At 37.5% G+C, this 19,772-nt stretch overlaps 1 protein-coding gene across 1 annotated transcript in view; it reads right to left on the bottom strand.

The window, feature by feature from the left end:
* Atg9 (autophagy-related protein 9) overlaps positions 1 to 19,772 on the bottom strand; it is a 201,805-nt gene that overhangs the window by 84,318 nt on the left and 97,715 nt on the right. Inside the window, exon 10 of the mRNA XM_090384098.1 lies at positions 3,202 to 3,286. Within this exon, the coding sequence (XP_090240224.1) occupies positions 3,202 to 3,286 (85 nt within the window). The remainder of the gene's footprint in view (positions 1 to 3,201; positions 3,287 to 19,772) is intronic.

Here is a 19,772-nt window from a genome sequence, read left to right as displayed (position 1 = left end):
CAATGCAGTGTATTATAAGAACTTCAAGGACATACTTCCTTTAGGTGGGCTATAAAACTTTTGTCTTCCAACCAGGGAGGTAGCACCATCAGTCACACAGAATACCAAATTTTAGAAGGGTACTTGTTTTTTGTCAAACCATGTTTTTACAGCAGCAAAAATGGATGCTCCAGTATAGTCAGTTTCTATAGATTTTACAAACAACATGATTGGAAGACAATTAGCTGCTTAGTTTGACATCTCATGGATTCGTCTTTGAATTGAAGAAATTCGTTCAATGGCAATACTTTTAAAATACTGGAAGGATTTTGATGCACCTGTCGAAATTATAGTCTCTAATGTGGGTCGTATAACAGTCTCAGCAACCGTATAAGCATTGTCAGTTTTTGCAATCGTTTCTGCAATTTTATAAAATGCAATCATTCCATTGTCATTTGTTTGTGTGTTCTTAAATAAGAAAGTAACAGTGTTATGTTGCTCAAAATTCTGTTTTAAATTTAAAATATTCAATATGTTTTCCAACTTTTTCAGGATGTTTCCTTTTTAAGTGAACTAAAGTCTTGATGGTTTCTTAGCCTCATTTGAAAAACAACTATTACGCTTAAGACACATAGGCTGTCTTGAGTAGAATGGACTTTCAATAAAACCATAAGCTAGATGTTCATCCAGATACTGTTGACACTTTCTTCTCAGCACTTGACATGATTGATGATGGGTTGAATAACTACAAAGAATTAAATAATAAAATACAAACTTAGGAAAAGGTCTTTTGTTTCAGGTACCATAATATATAAAGAATATCAGAAGAGATCAATATAAAGAATATCAGAATATCCAAAGAGCAGAAACTAAAATAATTAGTAAGTTAGGATCCAAAAATATACAAATACAGGAGCTTTCGGGACAATGGCTCCTTCATCAACTATATATACAAATACAGTACGTTACAAATGGAATATCAAATAATGCCGAAAGAGCAGAACTAAAACATTTAATAAGTTAGGATCCGAAAATATACAGATAAACAGGAGCTTTTGGGAAGATGGGTTCCTTCATCAGTTATATATACAAATATGTTTAAAATGGAATATCAAATAATGACGAGTGCGGTCATGTATTAGACAAGTGAAGCACATGCACGAGGTTGGTGAATTGAAGGAACACGAAATGGGTTACTCAATGAATCACACTTTTGTGCTGAGAATTAGGGTGCATACGTGGGATGCATGCGTGTGTTTGTTGTATTGCAAGACAACTTCCTCCATAATTGGGTGCATGTGCACACCTCTGTTGCAAATGAAGACACTACGGCAACTGGCTATAGTAGTGCTTCAAGCCAAGCGTTGACAGTAGTTATGTGACTAGTCAACGATTTCAACATCACATGGGGGGGGGTCAAGGTCAGTTGTACAGACCAATGTGTTCCGTGGCTGTGGAGTGCCTGGTGTCAACATAGAGTGCCCTTTCATGCTCCAATCTGTCTTTCCTCCCAACCCCTCCTGCTTACATAGGTAAACATTTCTGTTTACCGTATTACCTGCCCTGACTGTGGTGGTTGCTACGTTGGGGCCACTGCTAGAAGACTCCAAGATCGCATCTCAAGAGCATGAAAGGACTCTCCGACTGACACCCCGCAATCACAGAACACTATTAGTCTGTACAACACAACCTCTACCCCCGGCATGATGTTGGATCATTGACCAGTCACATAACTAACTACTGTCAACCCTTGGCTTGAAGCACTACATATAGCCAGTTGCCATAGTGTCTTCAATCGCAACCGAGGTACGTATATGCACCCAATTATGGAGGCAGTTGTCTTGCAATACAACAAACACAGGCATGCATCTCACATACGCACCCTACATTCATAGCAAAAAGTGTGATTCTACGAATAACCCATTTGATGTTCCTTCAATTCACCAACCTCGTGCATGCACTTCACTTGTCTAATACATGACAGCATCCATCATTATTTGATATTCCATTTTAAATACATTTGTATATATAGCTAATGAAGAAACCAACTTCCCAAAAGCTCCTGTTTATCTGTATATTTTTGGATCCTAACTTATTAAATATTGTAGTTTCTGCTCTCTTTCGAATATGAAAATATTCTTTATATATAAAATATAAACTATTTTTATTTAACTCTCATAGCTCATGTCATTCACAAAAGCACTGTGGATCAAAAATAAACTTCCACAAGGAAACAATAAATCAATACTAATTGTCACTTAGAAAGTAGAAACAATAGACTGAAACATTTCCTCATCCCATCTATGCCTCATATACTGACCAATGAAACAAAAGAATAAATAAACCACGCCACCACCAGGGTTGCAGCTGCCGGAAAGGCACAAATGGCAAGGATTGCAGAGAAATTGCCTCTGGAAAGCACTTAGGCATTTAATGCCCATGAAAATGCAAAGGTGGTTAAATTAAATCACACCCACTATCTTCCTTTTATCAAAATTTCTCACTCACTCCTAATATAATATACATATATGTTAAAAATGAGTTGTCTCAGGGAAAAAGAAAACTCAATGAGAGAAATTAAATATTAAGGAATAAGATGTCATTGGGTAGGGTTGAACTTTGGAAGGTACAAACCATTGTAATATCCATAATGATTTTTTTGCCCCTGATATAAATAATGCCCTTAAGAGAAATAATGGAAGACTACAAACACAAACTCAGTGAGTATTGATTTTACAAGGTATCATATATTTTTAAGCATTTTAATTCAGAATTGTGTAACTTTTTTTGGAAGAACTGTTACATTATAATTCTAATAGCCTTTCAATAAGTCACATTACCAATGACTCTAAAGTATAGTACTGTAGAATTTCCTCATCAGTTAGACTATATCAGCAAGTATAATAAAGAGACTGATGATACTGCCACAGGCAGTCATAGCGGTAACATCAGCTACCACTAAGACCACTGATACTGTTGCAATTTTATATTAAAAAGATAAGGCAATGAAAAAAATCATAGCATTCTCATCTCAGTCTTGTATGGGATCAAGCAACTAATCTCAAGTGTAACACTGTTTTTTCTTTGAAAACTGGAGTTTTTATATCAGTAATTATGGCCATTAACATATAAACTTCTAGCACTAATATTAATTAGTATATATATGATAAGCATTAATTTCCACAAAATTCTAATGTCCTTCAAAGATATGATTAGCCTTACCTTTGAGCTAACTCTTTTCTTTTATTACCCTTCTTAAAATCATCTTTCAAATGCCAATTATTTTTAAACGGTGACATAAAACCCCCTAAAAAATAATTTCTTCATAATTTCATCTGCTAACAGTAGACTAGTACAACACATTAAAGAAACACAGAACACAATAAACAAATACAAAAGATTCAAGTAATATTAAAAAACTTATATTAATAAACTACATCTAGATAACAATATAACAATGCCAAATCTCAGAATCTTATATCATCTAACATTACACATTTAAAAATGTGTGCAAAACTGAAGTTCAGAATTTCCAATGAGTAAATATATAATGAAGTCACTGAAAAGAATGCCCTTCTTTTCTCTGGAAGAGCAGGAAAGTTGTTGTGATAGAGGAACCAACTTCCAGCATGCCATTTTTCAGACATTTTTATAGTACATTTTCCAATACCTGACATATAACTTCTTTGTTAAAACATTGATTAATAGTTTAACTCAATGGAAAAAATTCTTGATGGATGATTCCATTAATGTCAAATTCACTTCTGACATTCAAATAGATCCCAAGCCTGATTGTACAATTCCTATCAACATACATCTGTGGTCTCTCAACTGTACATACTCTTCAAATCTAGTTTTGTGTGACATTTTTGTTTTTAAAACTAAATTTTGCAATGTAAGGGCTCAGATTTCATTGCATTTCAGGGTCATTCATGAAAAATCACAAGGTATGCCAGAAAGAAACAAAGGCTACAAAAATGCTACCAATAGCAGTAGAATCACCATATCAAGTCTGAAAGTGCTGCTTTGGTAGGAAGAGGGCAAGAAATATCTGGTGAATGGCAACTATTTTTTATTTTTTTTTTTAAGTACAATTTAAGAACTTTCTGATCATATCTCAATCATTGGTGCCCCAAAATCATAGAGTTTCTCCCCTTACCAAGTTATTCTCGGCAGATACCACCACCTAGATGGCACTGTTTCAAGGATTTTTGGCCTCCTCAGTAGGTGGGTAGGTACCCTGACGTTGCAATGGTGACAACCATGCCTGATGGTGCTGTCTGGGTGGTGGTATTTGCCAAGAATAAACAATAGTCTTTCCATAGGTGAAGCATTACTTATTTGAACTAGTGCAATAAACATGGCAACTCGTGAAGGTATTCACAATGAGATATAATTAAAACAATGCATTAAAACTACCTCGGTAGCATAAATGATGTGTGTGCATTAACTCATGCATAAGTAAACTCTCCTTCATGATCTGAAGCTTTAGCCAAGAAATGTCTTTTAGACTAAACCATTGCACACCACCAAGCATTTCTCATATTGTGTTGTTATACTTCACAACTGGATTGTCACTATTGCAACACCAGGGTACCTACCCACCCACTGAAGAGAGGCCAGAAAGCCTTGAAACAGTGCCATCTGGGTGGTGGTATTTGCCAAAAATAAACAATAGACTTCTCCATAGGTGAAGCATTACTTATTCGATGTAGAGCAATACAATGGCAGCTCGTGAAGGTATTCACAATATGAGGTATAATTAAAACTATCTTGATAGTATAAATGATGTGTGTGCATTACGAGAGTAGCTGGGTACGAGGGTAGCCTGTGTGGACGAAGCTCTTTGACGCTCTTGGAACAGAGAAGTTTTTCCTGATTTATTTTCTGATTTATTAGCTTAAATTGTCATATTAACTTATTTCTAGAGTAGCTTTATATTCCTAGTTACGATACTTAGTTTAAAGTTTAACTTAGACAGAGATTTTGTAGGTATTACTTAGTATTGGTAACGGTATCAAATCCACGTGTTACAAATTGAACGAGAGGTCTTTTTTTTTTAACCAAATTTAGTCGATTTATTAACCAATTGTTATATTAAATTATCTTCTATAAGTAGATTATAGACCTAGTCAGGATCCTTAGTTTATTCTAAATTGAGATAGCGAGATTTGGAAGCTAATCAATACTTACGAGGCCGTAGAAGTACCGTTCGTGAATTCCCGCCATTTTTACACGATAGCATAAGCTTAGTGTAGTATAGTGCATAATATAATATTGTCAATTAATCAGTAAATCTATTAATCTTGATAAACTTTATTGTCAATTAAATTGTACTTTTAACTCTATATATATATATATATATATATATATATATATATATATATATATATATATTAGGTGGGATAAAAGTTAGGCAAAAGTAATAAAAATAAATAAATATGGCTATGTAGCTATCATGGCTGATGGTTTTTATTTTAAATATCATATTTATTTTAATTGTCAGATATATATATATATATAACGACTTAATCGTAACAAATAATTAATACATAACTATAGTGGTACACGTGGTACGGAAGTTATATAAAGGGAACTCGTAGAAAACACTAGATACCGAAAAAATAAATATAGCGTTATAACTGTTTTGGGATATAACTTAAGGATTTAATTTTGTTTTGAAATTTTATTGAATTAAATCGGAATCATGACTCAGACCAGAGCAGCAAAGCAAAAGGCTCAAGCTAATGGGAGTGCTGTGGTTCAGGGGAGAACTGAGGGGGCAGTTGCCCTCTGAATCACAGTCTTTTAAAATGCACTGTTTGCTTGATGTTTGCGGAGCAGTCGGGTATGGGACATGATACTGCCAAGGGGGATGTCTTTGTGTGTGCACGATGTAAGGAGTGCAAGGAAATCAGGCGACAACTCAGCGTTGTTATGGGCCTTTATGAGAGCTTGAAGGACAGGGTGGATGCCCTCGAAGGAAATAAATTGAGGGGCCCATCAAGCTCTCAGCCGCCCACATCAACGCCAGAGCTTGCACTTGGTCATCAGGCAACACAGAGGCAGCCCCCCTAGGCTGAATGCGCTGGTCCCACAGGAACTAGTAGTTGTTGGTGACTCTATTGTCAGGGAACATGCTTTGTAAAAAGGATAGGTGGAATAGGACCAGGGTATGTCTGCCAGGGGCAAAGGTTGATGACGTAGAGCGGATATCATCTTTTAAGGGCACAAAAGGTGATATAGTTGTACACGTTGGCACTAATGATATTAAGAGTAGGAGACCGGCGGAATTACTTAGCAAGTACAGGTCACTGTTGAAAAAAAACCGTGAATTAGGGTTGAATTTGAAAGTGTCTGCAATTCTGCCCAGACACGATAGGAGGGAGTATATGATGAGAGCCTTGTCGATCAATTCGGCCCTATAGGGATTGTGCAAGGCTCAAGGGGTAGAATTTTTTTCAGCCTGGACTGTACTTGTTAACAGGAGAGATTGCTTCTACATGGATGGGATACACTTAAATAGAAAGGGTGCAAGAATTTTTGCTGATGCTGTCGAGGCGGAGTTAGGTGGGTCGGAAAACTGCTAGTTGGGGGGGATACAAGAACTAATAGATTAACAGTAGCCACTGGCAGAGGTGGAAGTGATTCTTGCACTGCTTCTATTGAAATGAGCAGAAGCCTGAAAAACAAGATTCAGGATATTTCAGAGACTGCTGGGAGTCACTGCGGTACAAGTAAACACATGGGTTGTGTTAGGGTATCCAAGAATAGAAACAGGTGCATGTATACCTGCGTGTACACCAATGCTAGGAGTTTGGTAAATAAATTTGATGAATTTGAGGTATTGCTCAAAACATCAAAGGCAGATATTGTTGGGATATCAGAGACGTGGTGTCACACAGATATAAGGAATGCAGAACTGGAATTTGGGGAATACAATGTGTATAGAAAGGATAGACAGGACAGGAGGGGAGGAGGGGTTATTCTATTAGTTAAGAAACACATAAAGTCCAAGGAATTGAAGCCAGTCGACATCGATGGACAGGGCAGTGTCGAGTCAGTTTGGTGTGACATAAGCATAGGGAAATCAAAATTGAGAGTAGGAGTGTGCTATAGGCCTAATGACTCTGATGAGTATAATAAGATATTGTACAGGGAAATAGAGTGGGCCAGTAAATCAGAGAGTCTTATAATGGGGGATTTTAATTTCCCAGATATTGACTGGAATTTGTGGATTGGTCACTCGCACACTAGCAAGGCTTTTGTGGATTTATTGGATGATTGTTTCTACATCAGCATGTTCATGAGGCAACAAGAGGGAGCAATACTCTTGATCTGATTATCAGCAGTGATTCTTCACGCATTAAGAATCTGCAGATAAATGAACCACTAGGTGGCAGTGATCACAGTGTGTTGAAGTGGGATTTACTCAAGGAGGTAACTACCATCAGAGGTAAAGGGAAGGGTTTTTGTTTTCGTAAAGGCAACTATGATGGTCTGAGACAGTATTTAAATTCTATACAGTGGGACCAACTGATGATGTTACCAACAGCAAACTCAAAATGGAAAGCATTCAAGGAACTAATCTTGGAGGCTACCAGTCTTTACATACCAACTAAGAAATATTGTTCAAGGTTTAGGCCTAAATGGTTGTCAGATGAACTAATGAGACATGTGGCAGAGAAGAAAAATGCATGGGATACATACAAATTAATGGGTGACATGGAAGCCTATGATATATATATAAGTTGGTCTGTAACCAAGTCACAAAGGAGATTAGGCAGGCAAAGGCAGACTACGAAAAATCCTTGGCAAAGGATGCAAAGAAAAACAGAAAAGAGTTCTTCACCTATTTAAACTCAAGAAGGAAAGGGATGAATCAGATTGGTCCACTGGATATTGATGGTTCAACAGATGAGGATCCTGCTCAGGTGGCTAACAATCTAAACGAGTATTTTGTATCTACATTCACGCATGAGGAGTTATTCAGGAAGGAGAATGATGTAGGTAAAGTAAACATTGGCAGTGAGCTGGATGATTTTGTAATAACTGAGAGAAAAGTGGAGGAGAGATTGTTGAGGATAAACATAAAAAAGGCACCTGGGGTGGATGGGATCTATCCAGTTATATTAAAGGAGGCAGCAAAGGAAGTAAGCAAACCCCTAGCCATAATTATGAGAGCTTCTTTGGACTCAGGGGAGGTACCCATAGACTGGAGATGTGCAAATGTAACCCCAATTCACAAAGGAGGATCAAAGGCTGACACAAGTAATTATAGACCTGTTAGTTTAACTTCTATTCCAGGTAAATTAATGGAGGCACTGGTTAAAGAAGCACTGCAGGATCATCTAGACAAGAATTCAGTTATAGCTCAGACACAGCATGGTTTTGTTAAGGGCAGGTCTTGCCTGACCAATTTGATTGGATACTATGATGTAGTCACAAAAGAACTGGATGCAGGGAATAACTTTGATATTATATATTTGGATCTTAGAAAGGCTTTTGATACTGTTGCACATGGAAGACTGCTGCACAAATTGGAGCAGTGTGGCATTGGAGGCAAATTGCTGCTATGGATAAGGGGATGGTTGAGTGGCAGAAGACAGAGAGTGGTAATCAATGGACACTGCTCAACGTGGACTAATGTTATTAGTGGAGTTGCTCAGGGTTCAGTGTTGGGTCCGTTGTTGTTTTCGGTGTTTATGAATGATATTGATGATGTGATATCAAGTTTAATGTCCAAGTTTGCAGATGATACAAAGGTTGGCAGGGTTGTTAAGGACACCACTGACGCTATGCTGCTGCAACAGGATCTGGAAAGGTTGAACAGATGGGCTGAGAGGTGGCAAATGAAGTTTAACATTGACAAATGTAAAGTACTACATATGGGAAACAGTAACCCCAGAGCAACGTATCAACTCTGCGGTACTACACTGACAGTGGTGGAGAATGAAAAAGACCTGGGGGTAATTGTGCAGGCAGATATGAAGTTCTCTGAGCAGTGCAGACGAGCTGCAAGAGTAGCTCATGGTGTCTTGTCAATGATATACAGGAATTTTTCTAGCATGGATAAGGAGGTGATTATTCCCTTGTATAAGGCAATGGTTAGGCCACATCTTGAGTACTGTATACAGGTCTAGAGGCCTCATTTCAAGAAGGATGTAGAGCTGCTGGAATGGGTACAGAGAAGGGCAACAAGATTAGTGAATGGAACAAAGGGTTGCTCTTACGAAGAAAGGCTTAAGTTTTGCAAATTACAGAGTCTGGAGACTAGGCACCGGCGAGGTGATCTGATAGAGGTGTATAAGGCTTTGAATGGTTTGAGCATGCTCAATGCCAATGGGATTCTTCATCTTGCTCAGAATAATCAGCTCAGAGGGCATAAATTCAAATTGAGGAAGGACGGATGTCGGATAGATGTGCGGAAATTTGCCTTTGGCCAGCGGGTGGTTGGTTGGTGGAGCCGACTTCCATCACTTGTTGTTGAAGTTGATAGCCTAAACAAATTTAAGGCTCAACTGGACAGGTATTTCGAGTGAACGGAGGGGTGAAATGGGAGTGGTGTGTTTTTTTTTTTTTTTTTTTTTTGGCTGATGTTGAATAAGCTTGCTTTCTTGCATCATATGCCTCTACTAATGGTAGTGCTAATGATGTGTGTGCATTAACCAATGCATAAGTAAACTCATTCAAGGAATTCTGTGTTTATATTTGAAACACTGCTTACAGTCTAATAACTAACCACCATGGCAAAACGTCAAAGTTTCCTACTATTGAGTGTAGTATATTTATTCATGGTTTAAGTTATTTAGCATATATAGAATTTCTTTTAACATGTTCACTGCTTTTTGAACACAAATATGCAGCTTTTGATTTTAATTCGCATGGTGAGAAAACCACCCTACTTTTAGAACTTTTTCAGTTTGACAGAAGAAAAACTGGATTTTTTTTTTGTCAAGCAACCTTCATCGAGGCTGATTAATTCAGTCATATTGAGAAGAAAGCCCAAAAATGTTTCTGTCCTTTCCAAACATCATCAGAAAAGCCAGCAGCAAAAGTGTTAAGGACAAAATTTGTTTTCTTGTGGTGACCCCAAACATCAATGGTATAAGAGCCTGTAGTACCTTAGTACAGTGTGAGAATTCATAAGTGAGAAAAGAGAAGAAATTAAATATTGGGCAAAAAATTTTCAAGAAATACAGGGAAAGTTGTTCCAAAGGAGCGATGCAAAAATTATATATGAGAAAGGGGAAAAATTAGTTTGGTCAGTCTGGAGTACAACTGTGTTGACTAATTTAAACTAGTGCCCATGCAAACTGAACATATATGTGTGTGAGAGAGAGAGATTAATGGATGACCTCTTTTAAATAAAGTATTATTTTAAAAGCAGTCTGGTGGGGATAGGCTACTTATTCCTCCTCAACAGAGTAGGTAACCTCAATTAGCAAATTTGTGGCAAAATAGTTTCACAGATCTTCCTTGAATTTATTTAAGCTATCAACTTCCACAACGGATGGAAGTTTATTCCAACAATCAACCAACCACCAGCTAAAAACAAACTTCAGCACATCTATTCTACAACCATCCTTCCTCAATATGAATTTGTATCTTCTCAAGTGTCTGAGTAAGAGGAATAATCCCATCAGAAATGAGCTTGCTCAATTCATTCAGCCTTAAACACCTCAATCAGATCACCTTGCAGGTGCCTAGTCTCCAGATGCTGCTATTTGCAGAACTGAAGCCTTTTATAAGAGCACCCTTTTGTTCTGCTCAACAATCTCACTGCCCTTCTTTGTACTCATTCCAACAGCTCTACATCCTTCCTAAAATGAGGCCTCCAGACCTGTATGCAGTAATCAAGGTGTGGCCTGGCAATTGCCTTATACCAGGGGATAATCACTTCCTTATCTCTGCTGGCAAAACTCCTGTATATCATTGACAAAACCCCATGGGCTATCCTGGCAGCCTGTATGCACTGCTCAGAACTTCATTTCTGACTGCACAATTGCCTCCATGTCTTTCATTTTCCACTACCCTGGGTGTAGTACCACATAGTTGGACTTTACTCTGGGGTTACTGCTACCCATATGCAGTAATTTGCATTTACCAATGTTGAACTTCAATTGCCATTTCTGAGCCCATCTGCCTTAATTTTCTAGATCCTGTTGCACTAGCATACTATCATTAACCACCCTGCCAATCTTTGTATCATTGGAAACTTGGACATTAAGCCTGATATGCCTTCATCAATATCACTGACAAATATTGAAAACAATAATGGATACAACACTGAACCCTGGGGATCTACACTAATAACATTAGTCCACGAAGAGCAGTGCCCATTGATAACCTCAATTTATCCTCCTCCACATAACCATCCATTTATCCATAGCAGTAACTTGCCCTTAATTGCCACATCCAAGTACAGGTAGACTTTGATATATGTGTTTTCGATCAATGCGAGTTTCAGTTAATACAGTCACAAACATTAATACCAATTCCTCTATATATGCCCTCTAAAATTTCAAATAGTGCAGCCGATTATGAAACAAAAAAATTTTAACAACGCAAAAAAAAAAAAAAAAAAAAAAGATGCCCAAAAAGTTGACTGTTATTGAAGAAATTGGTGTCATTGGAAAGGTTCTGGGCTTTGAAGATGTTGATTCCCCTAATATCAGAGAATACCTGGATTCGCATTCACAGCCAATCACTGACATGGATCTTATAGAATTGGAGCAACAGCGTGCTTACAACGAGAAAGAAGAAATTGCGGCTGAAGGAGAGGAGTGTGTCTCTAAAGAAATTTCATTAAAGGAACTCGAGCAGATGTTTCGAAATTTGGAAACTGTTAAACAACAAATTATGGATTTAGATCTGAATGTGGAAAGAAGCATGCTAGTTTGCCGAACCCTAGAAAATGGAATTAGCTGCTATTGCAAATTTTATGAAGAGAAAAAGAAGGCTACAACTATTCAAACGATGCTTGTATTATATTTTTCTAGAAAGTAGCATTTTTTCACTCATTTTGTAGCTCATTTCTTTAATAAACGTTTTTTAGCTTACTTGCTTTTCATTATTCTTTATATTTCTATTTATGTGCAGAGTTAAAAATATATTTTAAAGGCCTAAATTAAGTCTTCTGATGAATGTTCCAAAAATGGATGAATAAGAATTTTTCCCATTGGTTTTTAACTTCAATATATGCGGTTTCGAGATATACGGTACACTCGTTGCATAAATTAATCTCATATATAGAGGTTTACCTGTATAAGATATCAAAATTATTTTTTGCATCCAATTCCTTGGTCACCACATTATAGTAATCTATGAGGTTGGTAGACAAGACTGCCTCTTAACAATTCATGTTGCAACTGAAGGATAATTGCATTCCTGTCCAGATGGTCCTGCATTATTTCTTTTACCAGTGACTCCATTATTTTTCCTGGAACAGAAGTTAAACTAACAGGTCTGTAATAACTTGTGTCACACTTTGATCAGCCTTTGTGAATTCGGTTACAATCGCACATCTCCAGTCCACAGGAACCTCACCTGAATCCAAGGATGCTCTCATAATTATAGTTAAGGGTTTCTGTACTTCCTGTGCTGCCTTCCTTAATATAATTGGATAGATCCCATCCATCACAGGTGCCTTATATTTAACCTCAACAATTACTCTTCCACTTTCCTCTCAGTTATTACAAAATCATTTAGCTCCCTATTAGAATTTGATAAACTTCCAGCATCCCTTTTCCTAAATAATTCCTCATGTGTGAATGTAGATGCAAAATACTCATTCAGTTTGTTAGCAACCTGATCGGGATCATCAACAGCCAAACCATCGATACTGACATCAATATCTGTTATCATTTTTAATCAAAATCGCCAAAAAGGTAGATTTTCTATTCATTAAAAACTGGAAGGCATTAATGTGACCAATTTCAGAGTTGTTAATGAATACTGGATTTGCCTTTTTGTTGTTGTTATTCAGTTAAAACCAATATTAGTAAGTTTTGGTAAACTTGTGGATAATGGCTAACTCATTGCTGGGACTTTTATAGAAAGGCAGACAGAAAGGAGGAAGCAATATTTAACTGGAACAAGCAATTAAAATAGCGTGTCAAGTCCTTACTATAGAAAAACTGGAAATAAACATATTCAGTATTAAAGAGCAAATACCGAATTCCTTTCTTTCTGTTTCCTATTTCTGCTAGAGTAATTAATAAAACAATAAAAAATTAATAAAATAATGTGTCCTGACACATTATTTTATTAATTGTTTCCGTTAAAGATTACTTCCCATCCCTCAATTACAAATTCCAAAATGGACTTTTATTTTACTACTACCCATCTTCAACTATAGGAAATCATTCTCTACAGTCTCTGATCACTAGTCAAAAAGTCTCTTTAGATACTTTTAGCCCTGAGTACATTACTTTCTTCTCCTAGAGCAAATAACATCAACCTCTTAGATAAGTGAAAATAATTTTTAGCACAGTCAATCACACAATATTAAAAAAAAAAGTCACCTGCATTTGATCGTGCACTAGCTATGTTGTTCAGAGATGATCAACTCTTGAGTGCAGCCCCGGTGCCATGCCAGAACAATCAAATCATAATTAAATTCCAATTACAATAACTAAACTTTCATATCTATTTATTTGCTCTTGCATCTATAAAAAGGTCTGCAAGAGTATTAAAATAACCAAGTAATGAACTATTATTCTAAAATATCTTTTGGTTGATTCAGAATCTCTTTAGTGTTGAGAGTAAGTGTATTGGACTGGTTTGGCATTTAACAGCACATGGTTGACTAAGGACATATTGCACCAGTTCAGATGATAAAGGCAGTGAAGTTTATAGTGTAACTCTCCAGAGGGAGATTTACAGGTCAATCTTAAACAGATTTTATAGGCAAGATCTGTAAAACAATGACAACTATGACAATGATGGAATGGAAGAGGTTAATTATCTGTAAATATCATTTACAGTTTCTTAATCACTTAAAAGTTTTTACAGTGTATATAATTCCCCTGGCCAATGACTTGAAGCACAGCTGGAACTCATTAAAGGATGGACATTCAAAGAGAAAAATATTATACATTTAGAATTGTATTCCAATTTCTATATAGTGGTGGCTACTCTGCTCATAATAAGAATAAGTCAGATTTTTATGACCAATCCAGAGCTGGACGAGAAGTACTCTTCTCACCAGATTTACATCTGCTAGAAGCCATGAAGCAATTGTTAGTGTAGCTTGTTTGAAAGCTCTTCATGAAAGGCTACTATTTTGGATTACCTGTTTATAATCTGAGTACAGAACAAGAAAGACAATTTATAGAAGGTCATAATTTTGCTACATGATCAGCTAATCCATTCCCTTTGATCCCGACCTGCCCTGGGATCCAACAAAAACGAATATCATAATTTTCTTTGAACAGAGACAGAATAATCTGGCTGTGGCAGAAATCTGGGTGAGACTTATTTTTTCCACGTAAAATTTGTAGCATACAAGGATTGATTGTGAGATATTCTAAAACAAGTTTAAGTTGTATGGCATATAAATCAGCCATGTATATGCTGCATTCTAAGGGGAGGCTACTTGACAGTGTTATATCCAGAAAGACAGGTGCTGTTCCTGTTACACTTTTGGATTTTGAACCATCTGTGTAAACTAGTGTATAATTGGCAAATTGAGGATGTACGACTGCTGTAGTTGTTGGAAGCTAAGGGTTGGTAGATCATGCTTCCCCCATTTCATGACCAACAGATCACATAAAGGAGTGTAAGTACTCTAGGGTGGAGTACACACTCCTTTATGTGCTCTGCCATGGTCTATGATCACATTTTGTGCTAATAAATAATTAATAAAACATTCTGTTTACACTCTGGGATGACCACATGGTCACATGAGTTGAGTTCACAAGGTAGAGAATACATGAAACAGCACCATATTTAGTAGTCAAGCAGGCTTGAACCAAGGTCACTCAAAGCATGTGTACTTGTATACATGACCACTTGGCTACAGCAGCCGTAAATAATTTTTTGTTGTTGGGATTAAAACAGGTCCACATATTCTATAGGTAACTGTCTAAACAAACACTCAGCTACTGACACATTTGCATTAGCAAATCTGTTATTAGCCATTCCAGTATTAGAATTCCTAGAGGTCTACTGATGCCTCAATGAGAATTATATATTCTCCCAACAGGGCACAAAAACAGCTAACCAGGTAAGACGATCTGGTGGGGATCTTAGTTTAAAATCATATTGCAATTCTTGCTGTTGATGGATGGACGGCTGATGGATGGAGGTGGTTCATCTGCCCAAACCAATAAACTGTGAAAAGATGTATGGAAAGCTGCTGGGACAATATGAATAACACTATGATGGACTGGTATTGGTATGGTTATTTCTGGTGCAAGGGCTACTTAGGCTATATTGTGCCTATAAACAAGATGAGGATTACACTGTGTCTGTAAAAACAGTTAGAGACAATTATACAGATGTATCCGTTTTAAGAAGCAGAAAAAATCCGGGAGATTTGCATCATTACCTATGAGCTGTCGGAGTGTCAAAGGTTCTTGAAGATTTTGGAGATTATTGAATGAGGCTTTTCGGGCATCAGTGTATAAGGTACATTCAACGAGAATGTGCTTTATTGTGAGAACAGAGTTGCAGTGCGTACACTGCGGAGAATCGTTTCCTGTAAGAAGAAAAATATGGGCGAGCTGACTGTGCCCGATTCGTGCTCTAGCCAGGATGACTTCTTCCTTTCTGTTTACACAAAAACTGGAAACCCATAACTGTGGTTCAGGTTTTATTTCACGGAGCTTGTTATTCGGTTGAGATTGCCACAGAAGCATCCATTGTTCCTTACATGTATTTCTTATATGGGATCTGTAGTCCATATATGGAACATAGTAATCTGGCGATGCTATGTTGGATGAATGTTTGGCTGCATAGTCTGCTTTTTCATTCCCTGATATCCCAGTGTGGCCTGGGATCCAGCAAAAGATGACTACTTGCTGGTGATCATGGATATGCATCAGCTGAGATTTTATAGATTTTATTAAGGGATGCGTTGCTGAGGAGGAATTTTGCAAGGCTAAGATTGAACTCTGCGAGTCAGTATATATTACACTTTTTTGGATGGACAGAGGGAGAATGTTTTCTAAGGCAAGCTTGATAGCACATAATTCAGCTGTATAACTGCTGCATTCAGTGGGAAGTGAAACAGAGATAGGGTTAAAGGGAAAGACAGCTGCAGCACCGACTCTACTACCAGACTTTGATCGGTCAGTGTATACTTGCGTAAAATTTGGGTAATTTTGTGTGTGAGCAGTATGCAGTTGCTCTTTATTGGTATTTGCAAGCGAATGTTTTCCCCAGTTTAAGAAATAGCTGTCACAGGATGGTTTAATAAAAGACCATGGAGGATCTGAACTGTTCAGATCATGGAGGATTTTGTCCAGATGTATATTCCAAGTTTGTGATAATTCCTGTAATCTGATGCCAGTAGGTCAAACTGCTCTAGGTTTATTTCTGTTGTACATTGTGAACTGTGGATCGTTAAGTATTGGCCAATTGGGGTGAGAAGGCAGACTTTGAATTTTGGCTGCATAGTTCAGAAGTAACATCTTTCTCCTGAGGCTGAGCAGAGGTTCATGGGCTTCGATATAAAGACTGCACTGGAGATGTTCTATAAGCACCTACAGCAATTCTGAGGGCAGAATTGTTGAATAGGGGCAAGACATGCTAGCACGCTTTCCCTAGCAGAATCATATACTAGGGCGAGATCTGATTAGGGCTCTGTACAAGTGAAGTAAGGTGTAACGATCTGCACCCCATGATGTAGAAGAGATAATTCTTAATAAGTTCATTTTTTTCTGGCAAGCAGTCCTTAGATGTGTGATATATTCTGAGAAGTTCAGTTTATTATCAAAAATTAGACCAAGGAGACAAATGCTATTCACCAATGTGATGGGATGATTTGTTAGTTGTACCTCTGGATCTGGATGCATCTTTCGTTTATTACAAAAGTGAATGACTCTAGATTTCTGATAGGATAATCGGTAACCATTCTGTGTCATCCATAGCGCAATATTATTTATAGATGTTTGCAGTTGCCTTTCAATAAAGCTCATGTTTTGCGAGCTACAAGAGACAGTCAGATCATCAGCATAGAGGTATGAATTTACAGCTTTTGGAATATTTTTTGTCATCTGATTTATTCTAATTGCAAATAAGGTTGCACTGAGTACAGAGCCCTGCGGGATTCCTTCTTGTGTGTATGTTTGCGAAAGTACTTGCCGATAGCGAACTTGAAAGGTCCTGTGTTGTAGGAAATTCTGTATAAAATATGGTAAGCGTCCTCTCAGGTCCAGGGAATGAAGATCTCTCAGGATACCAAATTGCCAAGTGGTGTCAAAGGCCTTCTCTATGTCGAGACATACCATTACTAGATGTTTATTTCGGATAAACGCATTCCTGATGTTTGTTTCTGCTTTGATCATGAGATCTAGAGATGATTGGTGTTTTCGGAAACCAAATTGATTGTCAGAGGTAATATTTTGGGAATCAAGATACCACGTTAGTCGATGGTGTATCATTTTTTCTATGGTTTTACTTAAGCAGCTTGTGAGCAAAATGGGTCTGTAATTGTTCGGAATAGAATGATCTTTCCCTGGTTTGGGTATCACCAGTACAAAAGCATGACGCCAGAAGCTGGGGAAGGAATGCTCCATAAATATGCGATTGTAGAAGGTCAGTGGCAATGATAATGATTTATTGTCTAGATGTTGTAGCATTATGTAGTATATTCCATCCGGGCCAGCAGCACTGTTCTTAGTGGTGGATAAAGCTTCTTGAAGTTCTACCAAAGTAAGTGGTGTATTGTATTGGAAAGAGGATGTAGTTCTAAATTTCGGATGAGATTTTTCCGCTAAAGCTTTAATCTTTTGAAATGATGGATCATATGTCGTAGAGTCAGACAACTGTGAAAATACCGTGCCTAGGGCATTTGCAATCTCTGCAGGAGTAGATAGCTCCTGCCCATTCATGGTGAAAAGTGGGGATGACAAAAGGGGAAATTTACCATTTAATTGTCTTATTTTCCTCCAAATAGTTCTTACATCGGTATTTTTATTAATTGTAGTTGCGAATCGAACCCGAGAGTCTCTTTTTGTTTTCTTCCTAATATGACGGGCTTTAGCTAATTTTCTTGTAATTTATAAGATTAGTGGTGGTAAGATGTTTGCGGAATAAATTCCATGCACGGTTTTTTCTTTTTTTATATTCTTACAGTCCTCGTTCCACCAATAATTTCTGGTTCTACGAGTGCTTGACTTTGACTGTGGGATGGCAGTGGATGCAGCTGCTAGAATCTGTTTTGTAATATGGTCGGCAACTGTGTCAATTGGATGAGATTTAATGATCTGATTGTCGAAGGATATGTTAGTGGTGTACTTTGCCCAATCTGCCTTGGAAAATTTCCATTTTGTGTGAGTTTCTGAAGGTATAGAGTGTGAAGTTTCAATTTTACATATTATAGGGTAGTGGTCACTGTTGAGTGGATCATCCAGAGCTGTCCACTGGATACTAGGGAAAAGGACTGGAGAGCAGATAGAGAGATCTATTGAAGAGACTGTTCCTGTTGGAAGGTGGAGGTAAGTTGGTGAACCAGTATTTAATATGGTTAAATTTCGTCTGTCAATAAGCATTTCAATGATTTTTCCTCGTCCGTCTGTATTGGAAGAACCCCACAATAGATGGTGTCCACTGAAGTCACCCAATAAACAGAAAGGGGTTGGCAACTGCTGAATGAGATCTTCAAGTTCATGTATGGTACAAGGGCAACTGGGTGGCAGGTAGATTGAAGCAAGTGTTAGGGTAATGCCAATTGCTATTCGCTTGGCAACAATTTCAACAGTAGTTTGCAAATGAATGCATTTGCAGGGTACTCTTCCATCTATAAGTATGGCTACCCCTCCGTGAGCATTATTAGTAGCAGGTCTGTCTTGCTGAGAGTGTAATTGTTTTATCGAAGTAGACACCTGAGGTGTTAAATATGTCTCTTGTAAACAGATTCCAATTGGTTTATAATGCTTAATTATCTCGTGAATGTCGTCGATATTGCTGCGAAAGCCTCTGCAGTTCCATTGGATGATGTTTTTCATTGTTTGGATTTAAATGAAGAAGCTGTGTCTGTCTGCTTTTTGGAAATCTGTGTCTGTCGGTCAATTTTTATTTTGTCTCTCTTTGAAAATATTGGTCTGGCCTCTATTACATCTTCTGGATGAATAGCCAGAATGGTTTCTGCTTCTTCATGAGAGCAAGTCTCATTTGAGTCCATGAAGAAAGATTCAGCATGCTGCTTGTTACTGGGATCAGAGTTTTCTGTTTGACTAGATCTTACAGGAGTTGTATGAGTAACAGGCGGTATCGTGACTAGTGTGTTATTAGATCTATTAGAAGTCTGTTGCTTTGAGAACTGAGGTACAACGGAGAGTAAAATTCTAGCCCATTCAGAAATAGAGATGCTTTGCGGGATTGATGTATCTGTTTGAACTGATATTGAATAAAATTTTTAAGGGGCGTTGGCATATGTGCGTCTTGGCATCGGCATTAGTTGCTGTAATTGTTTTCTGGCTTCGGAAAATGAGACTTTCTTTTCTATCTTGTATTTTCGGATTTTCTTCTCATATTTCCACTGATCACATGTTTTTGAGAAGGCTGGGTGATTGCCTTTATTGATTGACTTACTGATGATGGTAGGTTGGGTGAGCTAAATGTCA

The sequence above is a fragment of the Mastigoproctus giganteus genome, chromosome 10, assembly GCF_048544385.1.
Source record: "Mastigoproctus giganteus isolate SK-2022 chromosome 10, ASM4854438v1, whole genome shotgun sequence".
NCBI classification, from domain to species: domain Eukaryota; kingdom Metazoa; phylum Arthropoda; class Arachnida; order Uropygi; family Thelyphonidae; genus Mastigoproctus; species Mastigoproctus giganteus.
Note: the sequence above shows the minus strand (reverse complement) of the source record. Positions and strands in the feature narration are given on the sequence as shown.